The sequence below is a fragment of the Notechis scutatus genome, chromosome 14, assembly GCF_049901735.1.
Source record: "Notechis scutatus isolate UNSWTSFEM ecotype Mainland chromosome 14, rNotScu1.2, whole genome shotgun sequence".
Taxonomy (NCBI): domain Eukaryota; kingdom Metazoa; phylum Chordata; class Lepidosauria; order Squamata; family Elapidae; genus Notechis; species Notechis scutatus.
Genome location: NC_142022.1, coordinates 10188309 through 10205600, shown reverse-complemented (window position 1 = coordinate 10205600; position 17292 = coordinate 10188309). Strand labels below are relative to the sequence as shown.

Below are 17292 nucleotides of genomic sequence, written 5' to 3'. Positions count from 1 at the left end.
AGAATTCTGCTGGGCAATTCTGTATTGGAAAGGATGATAATGAAGTCTTCAAATCACAGACACTAGCCACAATTCTCTCTTTATTTGATTTTAAATCCATTTCCTTCTCCTTCCCGCTTTTCCCTGGAATATGTCTCTGCTTTTCTATTATTACGCTGGTGGGAAAAGGTTTTCTATTGTTTCTTATTTTGCAGAAAAGCTATTCAGACTTTAAAGTCGGAGCCCTTCAAAAAGATTGCACAGAAAAATGTGCAGGCTCCAGGGATTTTAATTCATGGTGGAAGATTTATAGGGAGACGGGCTAAATTTAATTGGAGAGCATTCAGGTGGACTAAAGCTCTCTGTCTGGTTTTTTTCTCTGGGATCCAAAGACACACAACTTTACCAAAAATGTGTGATGCGTTTGGTGTTTTGCACAGAGAGGAATTAAGTTTCATTAATGTGAACAAAGGCAGCTTAAATAATTTCTGCAAGGCAGATTTCTTATTATTTCTCTATTTTTTTAAAAAATCCACAAAAATAATTCTGAAAACAAATAGCCCATTCTTTGGGAAGGATAGAAATAAATAAAAAAAAACCCTGAGCGTGAAAGGGGAGATTTAAGAATTTGTAAGGAACCTCAGAGATCATCTACTCCAGCCCCACAGCTCCAGCCTTATTCTGCTACTTAAGATGCAGCTGGAGCAATTTCTTTCATTTATATTTTGGTCCAGGAGCTCAAATGTGGGGCAATTTAGGCTGAGAGAGGGGGAACGGGGCCAAGTCCAGCGAGCTGTGGTGTCTGGATTCGAATCCAGACCTTTGCTCTTCCAATACATTCACCCTTGAACTACTATATCAAACTCCCTGAGTGATGACTGACACCTTTCTGCTTAATTGGATAACAGAATTGGAAGGTTGTCCAGTCTCTTCTTAAAACCCTGCCTTTCTATACATGATTTACCTACACCTTTGGTAAAAATGGAAAGATATTGATGATATAGAATGTCTAACTTCACCACCAATGGAACTGAACCGAACTACTACTTCCTGTTTCCCGGTGCACAATGCTTCTGTATATGGTATAGAGCTGAATTTGGCAGTAGCTTTTTTTTTTTTAGCAGGCCGGGGGTACAGCGGGCTCGATAATATGATTCAGCCAGAGCCTTTGAGAAAGTAGAAATTGTCACCCATCAGAGTTTAGAAGCCCCCAGAGTTAGATCCAGGGAAAGTCCACGGTGGAAAAATTGGACACGCAGACGCACAACGCAGTTTAGCTGTTGTCGTGCACCCACGTTTGGTGCAGCATAGCTTGGTGAAAACACACTTCCTGGGTGCGATGCTTCGGTGCCCAACTGGAATAAAAACTAGCACAACTCAAAATGAACATTTGCTACTGTGGAAGGATTCTGAGCATGGTTCTCGTAGCCGGATGGATCCAACTCGCTGTGAGATACAATTAAATACGATTCCATTTTTTCCCTTTCCTGCCACGGATGCATCTCCAAGTCTTTTAAGGTGACGTTTTCTTATATCGGAGGGATGTCAATGCAAAAATTAGATTTTGGGAGTCCAGGTGTGAGTTGAACCCTTACGCTGATTCCCTTGCCACAAATGTTAAAACAAACACCGAGGATGTAAATGCAATTTTTCTACACTTTTCTCCCCTCGACTCTCACAAAGCTGAACCGAAAGGCGTCACTGGCTCGGATCTTTGCGGCAATTTAAAAAAAAAAATGCAGTTGCGTAGCACACATGCAACGTTACAAGAAGGGTTAAGAAGACAGGATAAGACCTCATGCCCGGAATATATTTCTTGCAAAACCTGGAAATATTTTGCCCTTCAAAGCTGGAAGGAAACCGAGTTGGTGAGGGTCACCAGGAAGCCAAATGAGACCTTCCTTGCTTCAGAGTAAACCTCCTCCATCGTGTTATCTCCCCAGGAAAATAAAAACACAAAGCATTTATTTTCCTGGCACTTACGGGCTCTCCTACCACCACCAAACTTTGGACTCTTCTGGGAAGGACAAACCTCGTGTCCATGGTTGGACAGCCTGGTGACCCGGGGGAGGAAAAACACACGTGCGCAAAGCATCCAGAGACAGAGACCAGTGTGTCCCTCTGCTGGGAATTCGGGGTCCTTGGAACGGCCGAGAGCATCAGTAGAAGCGGCTCGATGTATCCGAAGCCAATTCTTTTTTTCTTTTTTCTTTTAAAAAGGACAGCGATGGAAAAAAACATTATTATTATTATTATTATTATTTTGGCAGTGTGATGGGATCCACTCCTAGCTACAGATCTGGTCTATAGCAAGAGGATGGTTATGGTGAGGAATGCAGCACCCGAAAGCATCAGAGCAAGCTCCGGAATGACTCCACTACTCAGAGCAACCTCAAACCCCATAATTTCCTCCTTGTAGCCTTTTTCTCTAGCCATGCACTTGAAGAGGCCTTCGCCCATCGGCGTGTGTTGCCCGAAGCGAAGCGTGCAAGATTGGTCCTCCATGGCACAGGGGTAAAACTTGTTGTCCTTGACCCAGCTGTAGCTGGCATGGTGGGACCTCAGAGGGCAGGGTAGGTAGATGTAAGCCGTGTGATCCACGCTGACTTTCTTGATGCTGTCCTGGGATAATTTTTCTACTGGGTCCGGCGTTTTAGGAGAGAGAAAAAGAGTAAGGCAGAGAAAAACACTCAACGCAGTGAAAAGAAGTAGGTTTTCAGATCCCTGAGCAGGAGGGTTAGGTTCAAAAGCTTGCCAGGATGTCAGCCAATGAGGACTGTTTGGAAACTGAAACTAGAAGTAGCCTAGGTGTGGCTTTAATGTTAAGCTCTGCAGCTCTGCATCTATGTTGAGCTCTGAGTCTGTCTGTTGAAGGTGAAACTGCTGCTCTGCTCTGCTGTGTGTCTTGCTTGCCTGCTGAACTAAAGTGAAACTGAGGTCTGTTTCTGTTTGAGTTTGCTCCATGTTGGAGAAATCTACAGCTGGTATTGTAAAATTTACTTTATCTGTTTCTAAAGAAGTTAAATGAAGCCTCAGCCATTGGTGTTTATTTTTCTGGTGCTGAATTTACACCGCAATACTCTGAACAAAGGACCACAGGTGTGTGACCCAGCTCAACTTGGAATACCTCCTGGGTGAGGGGAAAGGGATATAAAAACACAAATTTAATCAAGCCAACCCCCTCCCTGGTTCTCCATTTCCTGCCCCTTTGAGATCAACCTCCTGTGATCATGACAAGGCCATATGCACCCTTTCACCAACACTCCAAGTTCCTGCAAGGGAGCACAGAGTTACCTTCTGCTGCTTTGCACGCCTGAGTGGTGCTGGATGAATCCAAGCTCTGGATCAACCTGTTGAAGGACAAAGTGGGAACATCTCAAGAACTTTGCTTGCAGCAAGCCAACCGTCCCCCTAGTTCTGTGCTTTGTTTCTCCCTAGTCAATGATCCCATACTCCGTGTTAACTAAACCCATCGGTCACACACGCGTGTCCGAAGCTCGTGCACGCAGCGTTCTCCCTCCCCCACTTTTTGTTCCTCTTGGCTTTTGACCGACCTGTTGGTGTGGTTTTTCTGGGAAATGGCGGAACAACTCTTTCCAGCTGCATCCCACCCACAGTAAGGGTCCTGGGCCAAGATGCACTTCCAGCAATTTCCATTATATTGGCTGCAGTCGTGCAAGGGTAGACGCGTGACTTCAAACTTGGTGCTCACGTAGAGATGGCCCTACCAGAGACAAAATGGGTTCTAGTGCAGGGGGAAGAAAGGAACTTGGCGAAGGAGGAAGATGAACAGTTGACAGGGAGTGGGAGTGTGGCTCCACTGGCTGTGGAAGAAACTGGGGAAGGGCAAAGTCTGGCTGGGCAGGGCAGGGGAGAGGTAGAACAAGGGAGAGGGAGTTCAGAGGAAGACCCAGGCCCACCCCTTCTTCATCCTAGGGCATGCAGGGAGGAATGGAGAAGGGAGCAACAGGGATTCTGTGGCTTACGAGGGAGGAAAGGGCCCTGATTCCCTTCATTAGCCGCAGCTGGGAAGAGAATTGATAAGAAAGGCAGGCTGTGTGCGGCAGGCTGTTGGGAGCAAATGTGACTTTATCTTGTGTTGTCATGGCTTATCTTTGTTACTGGTGTCTTCCCAACTGTGTGAGTTTTGCCATGCCTTCAAGTCTGAAATTCTTGCTCCTGCCACGCCAAACCAATTACTTCAATTTGGCTTGTTTGGACTTTAAGTTACAGTTTGTGTTTACCCTGTTTTGGACTTGATTCTCTGCAGCCAAAGGCTGTTCCTAGGAGAGTTTTTCTCCAGGACAACGTTGGGGGCAAAGCTAATAAAGGGACTCCTACGGATTATCTGACTGCGTTGTTTTTGTGCCATGCCCCTTTGGATCACCACACAGGCTTATTCTTCATCTTACCGTGGCAGCATCCAGGATCATCTGGGTGACAGGTGCTTCACCCTTGAAGGGGCTTAACTCGGCAATGATTACTGTCTGTTCTTTGCTTCGGAGGACTTTATGGATCTTCCCTTTGGCTGTCGCCACAAAAACAACAACAACAGAACTCTGGTTAGGTGGAAGGAGTCTACCAATGGTTGTTGTCTTAGCAATAGACACAAGATGTCTTGCTAGAAAAGCCTTGGGTTCATCCATCCATGGGGTGAGGATGGCTTGCCTCTAAGGGTAGGGAAGGAGCAGGGCTTAATGCAAAAGTGAATGTGTTGATGGATCCAGAACCTCAATGGATTCCTTCAAAGTTTAGCCCCATTCCTGTCCCTAGAGTTGAAGACTCTAGAAAGAATGCAGAGAAGAGCAACATACATGATTAGGGAACCTGAGGCTGAACCATATGAAAAACGGTTGCAGGAATTGGATATGTCTAAGTTTAACGAAAAGAAGGACCAGGGGAGACATGATAATAGTCTTCCAATATTTGAAGGGCTGCCCCAAAGAAGAGGGAGTCAAGCTATTCTCCAAAGCACCTGAAGGCAGGACAAGAACCAATGGGTGGAAACTCATCAAGCAGAGAAGCAACTTAGAACTAAGGAGAAACTTCCTAATAGTGAGGAACAATCAACCAGTGGAATGAAGTTGTCTCCAGAAGCTGTAAATGCTCCAACACTGGAAGTTTTTAAAAAAGATGTTGGATAACCCTTTGTCTGAAGTGGTGTAGGGTTTCCTGCCTAGGCAGGGGGTTGGTCTAGAAGACCTCCAAGGTCCCTCCCAACTCTCTTATTCTGTTTCGTTAAGGTTTTGTTGCCACCCGCTTCCTTACACAGCAAACTCACCAGTTCCAAGAAAGAGGACATCATGGGACGCATTGTTGGCGTCTCGGACCTTGTCCACCACCACCTGAGTGTACGTATCGTTCATCTGAAGGACATACAGAGGTTGCTCCTCATCTGGATAGACAACGGCTTCCAACTCTGGGTGGTCCTTAATGAAGGCCAGCATTTTGGCCAAGGAAGAGCTGGAATCTGGTGGAACACACTGTGGTGGGAGGGGAAAAGAGGCATGAAATACTTGAGAACATCCCAAATTTTTAACCCAAATTCTGTCCAGTAATGCAGAAAAGTCGCCTCCTTCAGTTGTTTTTCCTGCCCAACTAATTCCAAAAAGCATTTTAGAAATAACCTCTCAATCTTAACTCGCAAGTCCCAAATAATTTACGCTAGCTCGATACCCATGCTTCGTTATGAAACTATGTGGTCGGGCTTAGTTTTTGGGGAGGAAAATAAAGGGAAAAAATTCTGCCTCTGCCTACCAGCATCCATCGGTATTCCTCTGGCTAGCATCCTGTCAGTGTGTGAGAGAGTTGAGGGCTGTTTGGAAATTGAAACAGTATTTGCTGCGTGAGCAAGAAGGAGGCAGCAAGGTGCCTGGGCGTGGCTCAGCTCAACTGTTCTGGACTAAAGCTGGTTGCTGCTGTGAAACTGAAACTCATCTGCTTGTGTTTTGCATTTAGAACAGATTTCTTTTCAGTTGGGCGGGGGAGCAGGACTCCTTAGCATCAAAGTGTGCTAATAATAATAATAATAATATAGGAATTATTAATCCTCTGGTGGTCATTTCGAAAAATCCTTTCTTAGCAAGCACATAGAAGCCAAAAGGAACATACATGCCAAATGTCAAGTTTGTAGGCTTTACGGTTCTGGAGATTTTGTGGGGATACACGAGGGGCATTTCGCTTTTATATAGAGAGATTATCGTTGAATATAGCAATGGCGGAATCATTCAGGGCAGCAAGAAATAAAATTAAGCGGCAATCAGACACCTAGAATCCAGAAAACAACAACCAGTCACCGAAAAGCAAAGCCTCCAATGAATCTTACCAGGCCAGGTCTGGGATGAGGGATGGAGCCGGGAGCATCCTTGAATTTGGAAGTTTCAAAATGGGAGCTGATTCGTTTCATCGAGTAGGAACAAACTGCAGAGGAGCCCCTTGGAAGAAATAAAGCGGATATATATATATTTTTTAAATGTCAAGTGGTGAGTTTTGCATCAGTGTATCCAGGATCCCAAGGGATTGTGTGCATAAGGAAGTCAGTCTGGGAATTTCAGAACCACGGACAGCACCAAGCAGAATGTAGCTAGTCCTTGACTTACAACAGTTCATTTAGTGACTGTTCACAACAGCACTGAAAAAAATTGACTTAGGACCATTTTTACACTTATGACTGTTTCAGCATCCCCTGTTGTCATGTGATCAAAATTCAGACAATTAGCAACTGTCTCACATTTACGATGGTTCCAGTGTGATCACTATCTGAGACCTTCTGACCAGCCAAGTCAACAGGGGAGCCAGATTCACTTAACAACCGTGTTACTACTTTAGCAATCGCAGGGATTCTCTGAACAAGGAAGGTCATAAAATGGGGCAAAATTGCAACAGATTCTGTTGCAACAGGTTAGCAACAGAAATTTGGGGCTCAATTGTCATAAGTCAAGGGCAACGTGTATCAGCGTGGGAATTTCAGGACCAAAGACAGTGCCCATGTAGACCCACAGCCTGGGAATTTCAGGACCATAGACAGCACCCATGCAGGCTCACAGCCTGGGAATTTCAGGACCATAGACAGCGCCCACGTAGGCCCTCAGCCTGGGAATTTCAGGACCACAGACAGCACCCATGTAGGCCCACAGCTTGGGGGGGGGTTTTCAGCACCATAGACAGTGCCCATGTAGGCCCTCAGCGTGGGAATTTCAGGACCATAGACAGCGCCCATGTAGGCACACAGCTTGGGAATTTCAGGACCATAAACAGCGCCCATGTGGCCCCACAGCTCGGGGGGGGGGGGTTCAGCACCATAGACAGTGCCCGTGTAGGCCCCCAGCTTGGGAATTTCAGGACCATAGACAGCACCCATGCAGGCTCACAGCCCGGGAATTTCAGAACCATAGACAGCACCCATGTAGCCAAGTTACTCCAACAGCGAATGGATTTAAAGGCTATGCTGAAAAGATCGTTTCAAAAACGAAAAGATCCAGCATAAATAGTTCAGAAGACCTGATTGATTTGATGCATCCCAACGACGGGATTCCTGATCCAACTTCGAAAGATCCAGGGCCTAAATAGTTCACAATGACCTGATGGATTTGATGATCCTCAACAACGACGGTTCCTCGGCCTGTCCCTCCTCCTGAACGGGCGGCCTCACCAGTCAAAAGGGGCTCGGGGAACACCGCCTTGCTGAGAAGGTGTAACCTCGAGCCTGGCTTCCTCCCTGATCCACCTGTACACCCGACCCCCCCAAGAGATAAAGAAACAGGCGAATCAATTTGGGGGCATTCCTTTCCATCCCACTGCTTTGAGGAAGGTCCCTCCCACCAATCTGAAACCCCCCTCCGAGCAGCTCAGTTTGGTTTTCTTTAGATGCTCTCATCTTCCCACATTTTCCCAAAGATGCTCCGGTCAATCATGGAAAATCTTGACCCTATAGGTGAGCTGGGACCTCTTCCTCCTCCTTTCCTGCCCTTCCAGAAAAGCATCAAGACCTGGCACTCCAACTGGCATGGGGAGAGGGTGTCTTGAGGGGTCTTCCTCCACCTTTTTAAACACTTAAATCTTCGTGGTTCTTAACTTTTTGAACTCTGTTTTTAATATGGTTTTATTAATTAATTCAATGTAGATGCTGCCCATCTGACTATCAAATAGAATAGAATAACAGAGTTGGAAGGGACCTTGGAGGTCTTCTAGTCCAACCCCCTGCTTAGGCAGGAAACCCTACACCACTTCAGACAAAGGGCTATCCAACATCTTTTTTAAAACGTCCAGTTTTGGAGCATTTACAACCTCTGCAGGCAAGTTATCCCACAGATTAATTGTTCTAACTGTCAGGAAATTTCTCCTTAGTTCTAAGTTGCTTCTCTCCTTGATTATCAAGCGATTCCGTGCAGTCTCTATAAATTTAATAAATACGGATAAATAGAACACAGAGTTTCAAAGTCAAGCAGGACAAAAGATTTAAAAAGTTTTTCAAAAAGTTTTTGATTGGGAAACCGCCCAGAGTCATTGTGGTGAGGTGGGGGCAGTGCAGAAATTTTATCGATCGAGCAATCAACCAATCGAAATTTTATTCTATATATTGCTTTACCAAGCCCTCACACTTTCCCCTCTGCGCCCTAGATAGAGAGAAAACAACTCCTTTCCCCAACCTTGCACACGCGTCCAAGCCAAACTTTGTACAGCTCCTCATCCAGGCCGGCAGACCGGTTGACCTCATTGTAGAAGAAGAAAATTTCATCTTTCCTCCGATCTTTATGTGGGAAGAGAGCTGCTCCTTCAAACTCAGCATCTAGGACAGAAAATTCAGGGTGAAAAAGCAAAACAAAAACGCAGCCCGAAATGATCACATCCAGAGATCCACTGCCGTAATCTGCCGGCAGCCTGCAAGCTTTGCCGTGGAAACGTCTTGCTGTCTTTTTAAAGAGTTTTTGGCTTTATGTTCAATACAGGTGGTCCTCGACTTAACAGCCACAAAATGGACCCCAACATTTCTGCTGCTAAATGAAACCTTTTTTTTGACGTGGGCTTTGTCCCATTTTACAAACTCACTGTGATGACCCAAAGGGGCGTGGCACAAAGGCAACACAGTCAAATAAGCAAGAAGTGTCCCTTTAATACCTCCAACTTTGCCCCCAATGTCCAGTTACCTTCGGCTGGACAAAAAAAATCTCCCACACAGTTGGGAAGATGCCAGAAACCCACGTAAGCCTTGACAAACAAAGATAACTTCCAGCAACTTTGCTGTGCGTAGCTTCCCTTTTTAAATACTGTGTTCCCAGCTGCAGCTAATGAAGGGAATCAGGGCCCTTTCCTCCCCCGTAAGCCACCCAACCCACGTTGCTCCCTTCTCCGTTCCTCCCTGTGTGCCCTAAGATGAAGAGCGGGGTGGGCCTGGGTCTTCCTCTGAATTCCCTCTACCTTGCTCTGCCTCTCCCCTGCTCTGCCCAGTCAGACTGTGCCCTCCCCCAGTTTCCTGCCACAGCCAACGGAGCCACACTCTCACTCCCTGTCAGCTGCTCGGCCTCCCCCTCTGAATCAGATTCCAACAGGGGCATGACACTCACCTGCCACATTTGTTAAGTTTGTTAAGCGGTTATTAAGTTAGTCACACCATTGTTTAAGTAAATCTGGCTTCCCCGTGGACTTGGCTTGTCAGAAGGAATCACTACGTCCATCATAAATGTGAGTCAGTTTGTCAAGTGTTCAAATTTTGTGACCACGGGGATGCTACAAAGGTCGTAAGTGTGAAAAATGATAAGTGAAAAATGATAAGAAGTCCCCCTTTTCAGTGCCCTAACTTTGAACGGTCACTAAATGAACCATGGAAAAAGTTCTAGGTCTCCCTGTATTCCATTTTCAGGAAAGTGGGAAAAGGAACAAGGAAGTTTTCTTACTGCTGATCCAACTGTCCCTCGTCTTGACTCCTTTTTTCCGTCCGTAGCTTCTCTGGAAGGAACTTTTATTCCCGGATAAGGCCGAGTAGAGGCTGTCTTCTGAAATACGGAGAAAAGCCAGAGCTGAAATCTGAAACCTTTTTTAAAATATAGAAATGTTGAACGCTTCACACGCGATGCTGATTTCATTTCTTTTTTCTAACATCCAAGCCCTGATCCTGCTATTAGGTGGGGAAAAAAAATAACAAGCTTGAGATTTGGAAAGACATTTTTTTTTTTAAAAAAAGAGGAATTTTGGCTTCTTCCGGAGCCCCTTACCGATGGCGATGGTGACGGCGTTTTGCAACGGTGAGGATGAGACAACGTTTTCCCCCACCATGGTGAAAATTTGACCCTGGCTGCTTCTCTGCAGTGATGTGTTGACCTAAAAGGAAAAAAGAACCAAAGATCAACCTTCCTGTAAAAGCAGTTCAAATTTTAGAATGATACTTTATCGATTCTTATGTGTTGCTCAAAGCGCCTTCTGTAATGGTTGCCAAGTCCCTTACCAAAAGCCAGCATTTGGGAGAACCTGCATTTGTGCCACAGACCAGGGTCTTGTTCTCTATCCTTTCGATCATCTGGATGAAGTTGTCGCAGTCGCCCTACGAATGGCAGAATGGGGAAAATAAAATCCATCCAATTCAACTCAACCTAACTCTACCAATCCCATCCAACCCAACCCAATAAAATCCAATCTAACCCTACCTATCACATCCAACCCAACCCAACCCAACCCAACAAAACCCTATTCAACCCTACACATCCCATCCTATCCCGTCCAACCCAACCCATCCCAACCCAATAAAACCCAATCCAACCCTACCCATGCCATCCAACCTATCCCAACCCAATCCAACTTATCCAACCCATTCCAACTCAACCCATCTTACCTCACTCCAACCAAACCAAACCAACCCAACTCAACTCAACTCAGACCAACCCAACCCAACCCAACTCTAGCTAAGTCTGCTAGAAGAACTTTGGGGAATGCTCTGTGCCTGGAAATGGAAGGAGGAGATAACTGGAGGAGATAAAAGTCCTGCCAAGCTATCAGCTTAAGTTGCCTTAAGGAGTTGGCTCTTTCCAACTAGCCAACCAACAAAGACAGGCCATATGTTGGACTTGAGGAGATGGAAACTGTCTGTTCAGAGTCTCTCCAACATTTCCTTTCCCTTGGGGAAAGCATCCTCCCCTTTCCAAACTGAGCTGCCAGCTCACCTTCTCTGCTCTCTTACAATCCTTCTCAGCCTTCTCTTCGACGCGCACTGGCACCTGGGCACCAGAGAGAGAGAGAGAGAGAGAGACACCTTGAGCATTGTGAATTTGTTATCATGGTCATTAAGCAAATCGCTTGATCATTTAGCCAATCCAGCGTTGCTTATCGGAAGCTGGGTGGGAAGGTGGCGAACTCGGACCATGTGACCACAAGACACCACAACCGTCGTAAATGTGAACCCGTTGCCAACCCCCAAATTGTGAGCCCATGACCACAAGCATTGGTCCTAAGTCGCTTTTTGCAATAGCATTGCAACTTCGGACCGCTGTTCAAACAAATGGTCATAATTTCAAGGACGATCTGTAGGGGATTTGGATGGAGGGGTGGGATGGCTTACCTCAGTGGGTGTGATTTCAGAACCCACAAAAGTCAGAATCCACACTGTTCCTCGCCCTCCCACAATCAGTTGAGGGGACCCAGCCTCATGGAACATGGCTGTCAGCCTTTCCTTCTGATTGAAACTTTGGGTCACGGCATCTGGGGGTGGGGGGAAATCAACAATCTTATTAAAAACAACCCCAGCTGCCAACAAACCACCATCGATGGAAAGACCCTCCTCTGAGATTCTTTGACCCACAAACCACCTTTTCCATGGCAGAGCCTGTAACTTTCGGCCCTCCAACTCTCTTTAACCTCTCCTGGAATAAATATTTGCTCCAGATGTGTACCATGGGCCTCCTGGACAGCAAAGCTACCTTTTGTGGATGATGGTAATGCTAACCTGGAGGAAACCCACTTCGTGAATCCCCTTCCTCCATTTCCACCTGCGGTTTGCAATCCGGAATGAGACAACTCACCACGGGCCCCCTACCCGCCTTGGGAGACCATGGGAGAAGAGTTATGCTAACATCCCAAGAACTATTGAAATGAAATCATTAAAAGAAGGACGATGTGAAAATGTGAACAGCCAAAATTAAAATATATCTATATTAATTATTTTAAATGATTGAGTCGAATCGTTGACCTGTCTTGCAATGAGTAGACTCTTCACAATCGGTCCTAGATACCAGGAAACCGCATCCAGGGCGGGCACTCCCCACACTTCACACAATAACTTGCATTCGGAAGTTGTGGGAGCGCCATCGCTTGAGACTTTTGAAAATTGGTCTGTGTTTGTCGGAAATGGTGTAGGGTCTCCCGCTTGGCCGGGGGTTGGGCTAGATGACCCACAAGGTCCCTTCCAACTCTGATGATCTGTTACCTTGTTAACTTTGCACACTTCTGCTAACTCCTGGTTGGGGGTATTCAAAAATTAAAAAAAAAATGCCATCTTGGTTTATTTTAGCCGGCCTGGATGCCGGCTGCATCTTCATCGTTGTGGGAAAGGGACTCAAAGCATCCAGAAGCTGCCATCTTAATCCATTATGCAAATAGATGGGCTCAAGTCTTGGCAAATTGCAAAACAACAACAACAACCCCCCAATCGGCCACAACAAGGGACCACACCTTGTTGTTGTTTGCTCCCTTTTGTGTTTTTTACCCTCCTCTGCCCTCCACGCAGAGGCGCTTTGTGTGTTTGCAGGGCTGAGTCACAGGGAGGGAAAATCAACCCCCCTCCCACCCCAGCAATGAATGCAGAGCACTGTCTGTTCCCCCCCCCTCACCTCCCCAGCTCTCTCCAACCCCCCTCCCTTCTCTCTGTGCTCCATATCTTGGCTTTTATCTGCATTGCGGAGGGGGCTCCGGTGGTTTTGACCTGCCGGAGCAAAATCCGCGTAAAACAGCCGGAGATCTCCGGGCTGCTTTGCAAAACGCCGACTTCTTCGTGCCATTCAGCTGTCATTGCATTGGGAGGAGGGGAGGGGGGGGGGAGGAAGAGGACAAAATTAATTTGGAGGGGGAGGGTTTCTCAAGATGAGATGCCCCTTAAGAGCAGAGTTTTGCTCCTGCGTATTTTGCTGCGGAGAATTTTTGGAATGGTTGCCAAGGAGAAGATTTCTTTCATATTCTCACTCCCAAACGGACGGCACTTTGCCGACTTCCAATGTTCCATGTTTATGTGCCGTGCGCCGATTACAAGTGGATTGGGACCTTAAAGTCTTGGCCCTCCTGTTAAAAATATATATTTCCCCTCCCCGCCAATCCTTTTTACAGGAGGAAATGGGCTCCATTCGGGGCTTGTAAGGGTTTTCACTGACTAAACAGAACCTCCAGTTGGAGAGGCTGTCTACCTGTCCACCTGGGAAGGGAGGCCTGGCCCTTTGGGAGCTTCTCAGAAGGATCTAATTGATCCCCGCGGGGAGGCTAGACTAGAGCTGGGTTGCCATCAGATCTGATCCGATTGTCACGGAATTGAACATCAGAAGGAAATACTAAATATTTAATTTCTTTTCCCATTCTCTTGTCGTGTTTCATTGAATTGTTGGAGTCAGACAGACCCGGAAACAGGAGGGTTGCTTGCTGTGTACAGCTTCTGTAAATCACTCCGAACCGTTTTTTGTTTGAACTGGCCTTGAAAATATTCATAAAAAACCAAATTGGGACGTAAAACCTCCATGGATAAGCGCAGTATATCTGAACAGATAGGGCCCAGAATTCCAGAGAAAGCAACTGGGCCTTTGAATACCTTTCTTCTCTTCCCTGTTCCCTGTTTTTGGAGCACTTGTTCACACATTTGGGGACTGGGCCAACTTTAATTTGAATTTTACCAAATTTCTTGCCAATCGGCTTATATGCTGGAGAAGCTTTAAAACAGCACCGAAATGGCCAGATTTGGCAACTGTTTAGCAGCCATTCTGTGGCTGAAAAGGAGGGGGGGGACATCCCCCCCCCAAAAAAAAGTGCCTCTGGAAGTCAATTTTGAGGGTTCGGGCACCTTGCCACGCTGTGCATCACAAAATATCCCATCGGAGCCAAAATATTTATGCTCTGCAAAAAAAAAAAAAAAACAACCCCGACAAGAGCCAACTGTTTAATCTCTCCTGCAGGAAAACCTCCCTTAGAAAAAGGCAGCTAAGAGGCCATAAAATTGAAAGCTGCATCTCTCTGCAGCAAAACCCAGAATTTGGTTCTTCTCCTCTGCTCCTCCTCCCTCCCCCCCCCGTCCCTGTTTTTTAATGTCTAATTATTTCTTTCTAATCCAGGAGAGAAGCAACCTGGAACTAGCGGAACATTTTCCAACAGCATGAAGAGAAGAAGAAACCAGAAACCCCACCCAGACGAGCCTTTTTTCTTAAATGTTAGATAAAGAAAAAGGGGATCCACTTATTTTCCAAAGTTCCAGAAAACAGGACAAGAAGGGATGGATGGAAATTAATCAAGGAGAGACACAATCTGGAATGAAAGAGAAATTAACCAGTGGAACAGCTTGCCACTAGAAGTTATGGGTGCTTCATCACTGGAGGTTTTTAAGAAGAGATTGGAGAGCCTGCTTGAGCTGGGGGGGGGGGGGCTGGACTAGAAGACCTCCAAGGTCCCTTCCAACTATGTTATTCTGTTTTCCTTTTGCAGGTGCCAAATGACTTTATTTCCCCCTCAGATATCTGTTTCTTTGAAATGTTCGCCTCCCTGCAGTCTAAATTTTCAAAGAAACAAAACATGAATAGCCCTTACCTTGGACAAGGGAGTTTTGTTTTGTTTTTAGACTTACAGGAACCCTTTTCCTCTCTTAATAACTTCTTGAAAGCCTCGTTGGGGCTTCTTTGCAAATCACATCCTGCTTCTAGTCCTCAAAGATTTCTCTAAATGCTACCAATGCTTTTCCAGACCCCTTTTCTCTTCCAGCTCCCTCTTGGTCACAGAAATGGTGGGTTTCAAAGCTCATTTTCTTGAAAGAAAGGGAAGAATTTGTGCCCAGCAGCTCCAGGCACTGCCCACAGGGATTCCTCCCCTGTTTTTTTTAGCTACAACAGCCCTGCGAGGTGGGTCAGGACCCAAATTAATTCAAGGCACTTCTGGGTCTGAATGCAGGGGACCCACATTTCCCAAGGAAATCCATTAATCCGAGTTCCGAGAATATGGAGGAAGTGGCCCTAAGTCTATTTTCTAAAATGTTCATGACTCAGCAGAGGGATTGACCTAAAAACAGATGCATCCTTGCTAAGAATTTTAAATTGCTTTTTGCAGGAGGATTTGAGGCAGAGGTTGGGGTGGGGGGTGGGGAACACCATTTTGCAACAGGGTTGTTTGGTTGGTTATGTTTTTTTTCCCCTTCCTCTCTTTTTCCTGCTTAAATTCAAGATCCTGCCTTAATTCAATATATTTCTTTAATGAGGAAATAGGCCATTTTCAGTTCTTTGGAGAGAAGAAAGCTTAAGATGGAAGGATTTGCTCCATCGGCAGCTGGGCTTTTTCAAAAGCTTGGCATTTAGCCATTTAACCTACGTACCTCTCTGCAATCTGAAAGGGCTTGCAAAACAATAATAACATAAAACATTTGCAGAACTCAAGTCCTTGGGAAGGACTGGAGTGGCGGATAGAAATGCCAAATCCAGACTGAACTATCTGGCCGACTCTGCAAACAAACCCTCCTAAGAAAACAGATGACTCGATAGGAATAAAAATATGAATAATAATTATAATAACGATCGGGAAAGAAAGCTCAGGGTTTTTTTTTGAATAATATTAATAATTTTTTTTTAAAAAGCTTGCCTTTGGAAATGAGAAGGAAAAAAGCTCATTTTGGCAATTAGAATCATAATAATAAGAAAAAAACACCCACTTTTTCCAATCAGCATTATAGAAATTATAGATAAAAGCTCTCCTTTTGTGGAATCTACATAGTCATAATAGAAAAAGAGCACCCCTTTTTGAATAGTAATAACAACAACAACAACAACAACAACAACAATAATAATAATAATAATAATAATAATAATAATAATAATAATAATAATAATAATAATAATAATAATAATATCTGGGGTACTGGCAGCAACCTGCATCAACCATCAGTGCCAGTCAATGATACTTGTGATACATTTTTAAATGTTCAGTTGACTTGAGTTTCATATTTAATGAATAAAAGAGATGATGATAATGATCATAATAATAACAATACCACAATTTTAGAAATCGCAATCATCAAAACTATAGGAAAAAGCTTTTGGGCATCAAAATAATAATAATAATAATAATAAATAATAATAATAATAATAAACAACTCTTTACCTTTAGGAATTACGATCATAAAAATGTCAGGCAAAAGCCTTCGACATGAAAATAATAATCATAATAGGAAATAAAAGCTCACCTTTGGGAATCAGCCTCAGCCGGGGAATATTTTGAGAGGCTCCAAGGTAAAAGAATGCAAAAAGGCAGAAAAGGGGGAAAAAACACCCCATGTTTGGGGAGGCTGGCTGAAACTCTGCAAAAATAGAAGGGGGATTTCAGAGTGGCCGGAATTCAATTCAATTCAATCCTTGCAGGAGATTTCTTTCAAGGCAGGACCTTATTCTGCCCAGAGCCAACACCGCTCTGCGCCTCCCTCCCTTCTCTGTTTTCTAATTTATAGTCCAATTAAATAAATAAAAAAGAAAGAAAGAAAGAAAAAGAAACCGGCTCCCTCCAGCGGCCGGCGGGGAAGAAGATCAGAGAGGAAAACAGGGATGGGTTGTTGCCGAGAGATTATTATTATTATTATTATTTCTGGGTGGTGGTGGAGAATGAGTTGAACAGGGACTGCATTGAAACATCTGTTGGGAATTTGTTTCAATTGAAACATCTGTTGGGAATTTGAGATATGGCCAGATGTTCAGAGAGGAAATTTCCTTCCTTCCCTTCTGCTTCTTTCCTTCCTTCCTTCCTTCCTTCCTTCCTTCCTTCCTTCCTTCCTTCCTTCCTTCCTTCCTTCCTTCCTTCCTTCCTTCCTTCCTTTTTCCTCCCTCCCTCCCTCCCCTTCTGCTCTATCCTTCCTCCCCTCCTTGTCCTTCCCTCGGCTTTTCTTCCCTCATTTTTCCTTCCCTTTTTCTTTTCCCCCTTCCTTTCCTCCTCTGCTTTCTTCCTTTTCTATCCTTTATCCTTTCCTTTCTTTTCTCTCCTCCAAATCTCCTTCCTTTCTCTGCTTTTCTTCCATTTCCTTCCCTTCCTTTTTCCCTTCCTTCCTTTCTTCTCTCTCCTTTATCCTTCCCTTTTTCCCTTTCTCTCCTTCCTCCCTTCCTTTCC

At 45.1% G+C, this 17292-nt stretch overlaps 1 protein-coding gene across 1 annotated transcript; it reads right to left on the bottom strand.

The window, feature by feature from the left end:
- Positions 1–1462: 1462 nt before the first annotated feature.
- On the bottom strand, positions 1463–16596 carry LOC113425712 (semaphorin-7A-like). Its single transcript, XM_087943729.1, has 13 exons — positions 16382–16596; positions 11528–11667; positions 11133–11186; positions 10421–10516; positions 10191–10296; positions 9873–9971; positions 8599–8767; positions 6305–6413; positions 5261–5462; positions 4392–4507; positions 3534–3703; positions 3274–3329; positions 1463–2615 (listed from the first exon to the last, which is right to left on the bottom strand). The coding sequence occupies exons 1-13, from the start codon at positions 16470–16472 to the stop codon at positions 2284–2286; spliced, it is 1740 nt and encodes a 579-aa protein (XP_087799855.1). The 5' UTR covers positions 16473–16596; the 3' UTR covers positions 1463–2283.
- Positions 16597–17292: the final 696 nt, after the last annotated feature.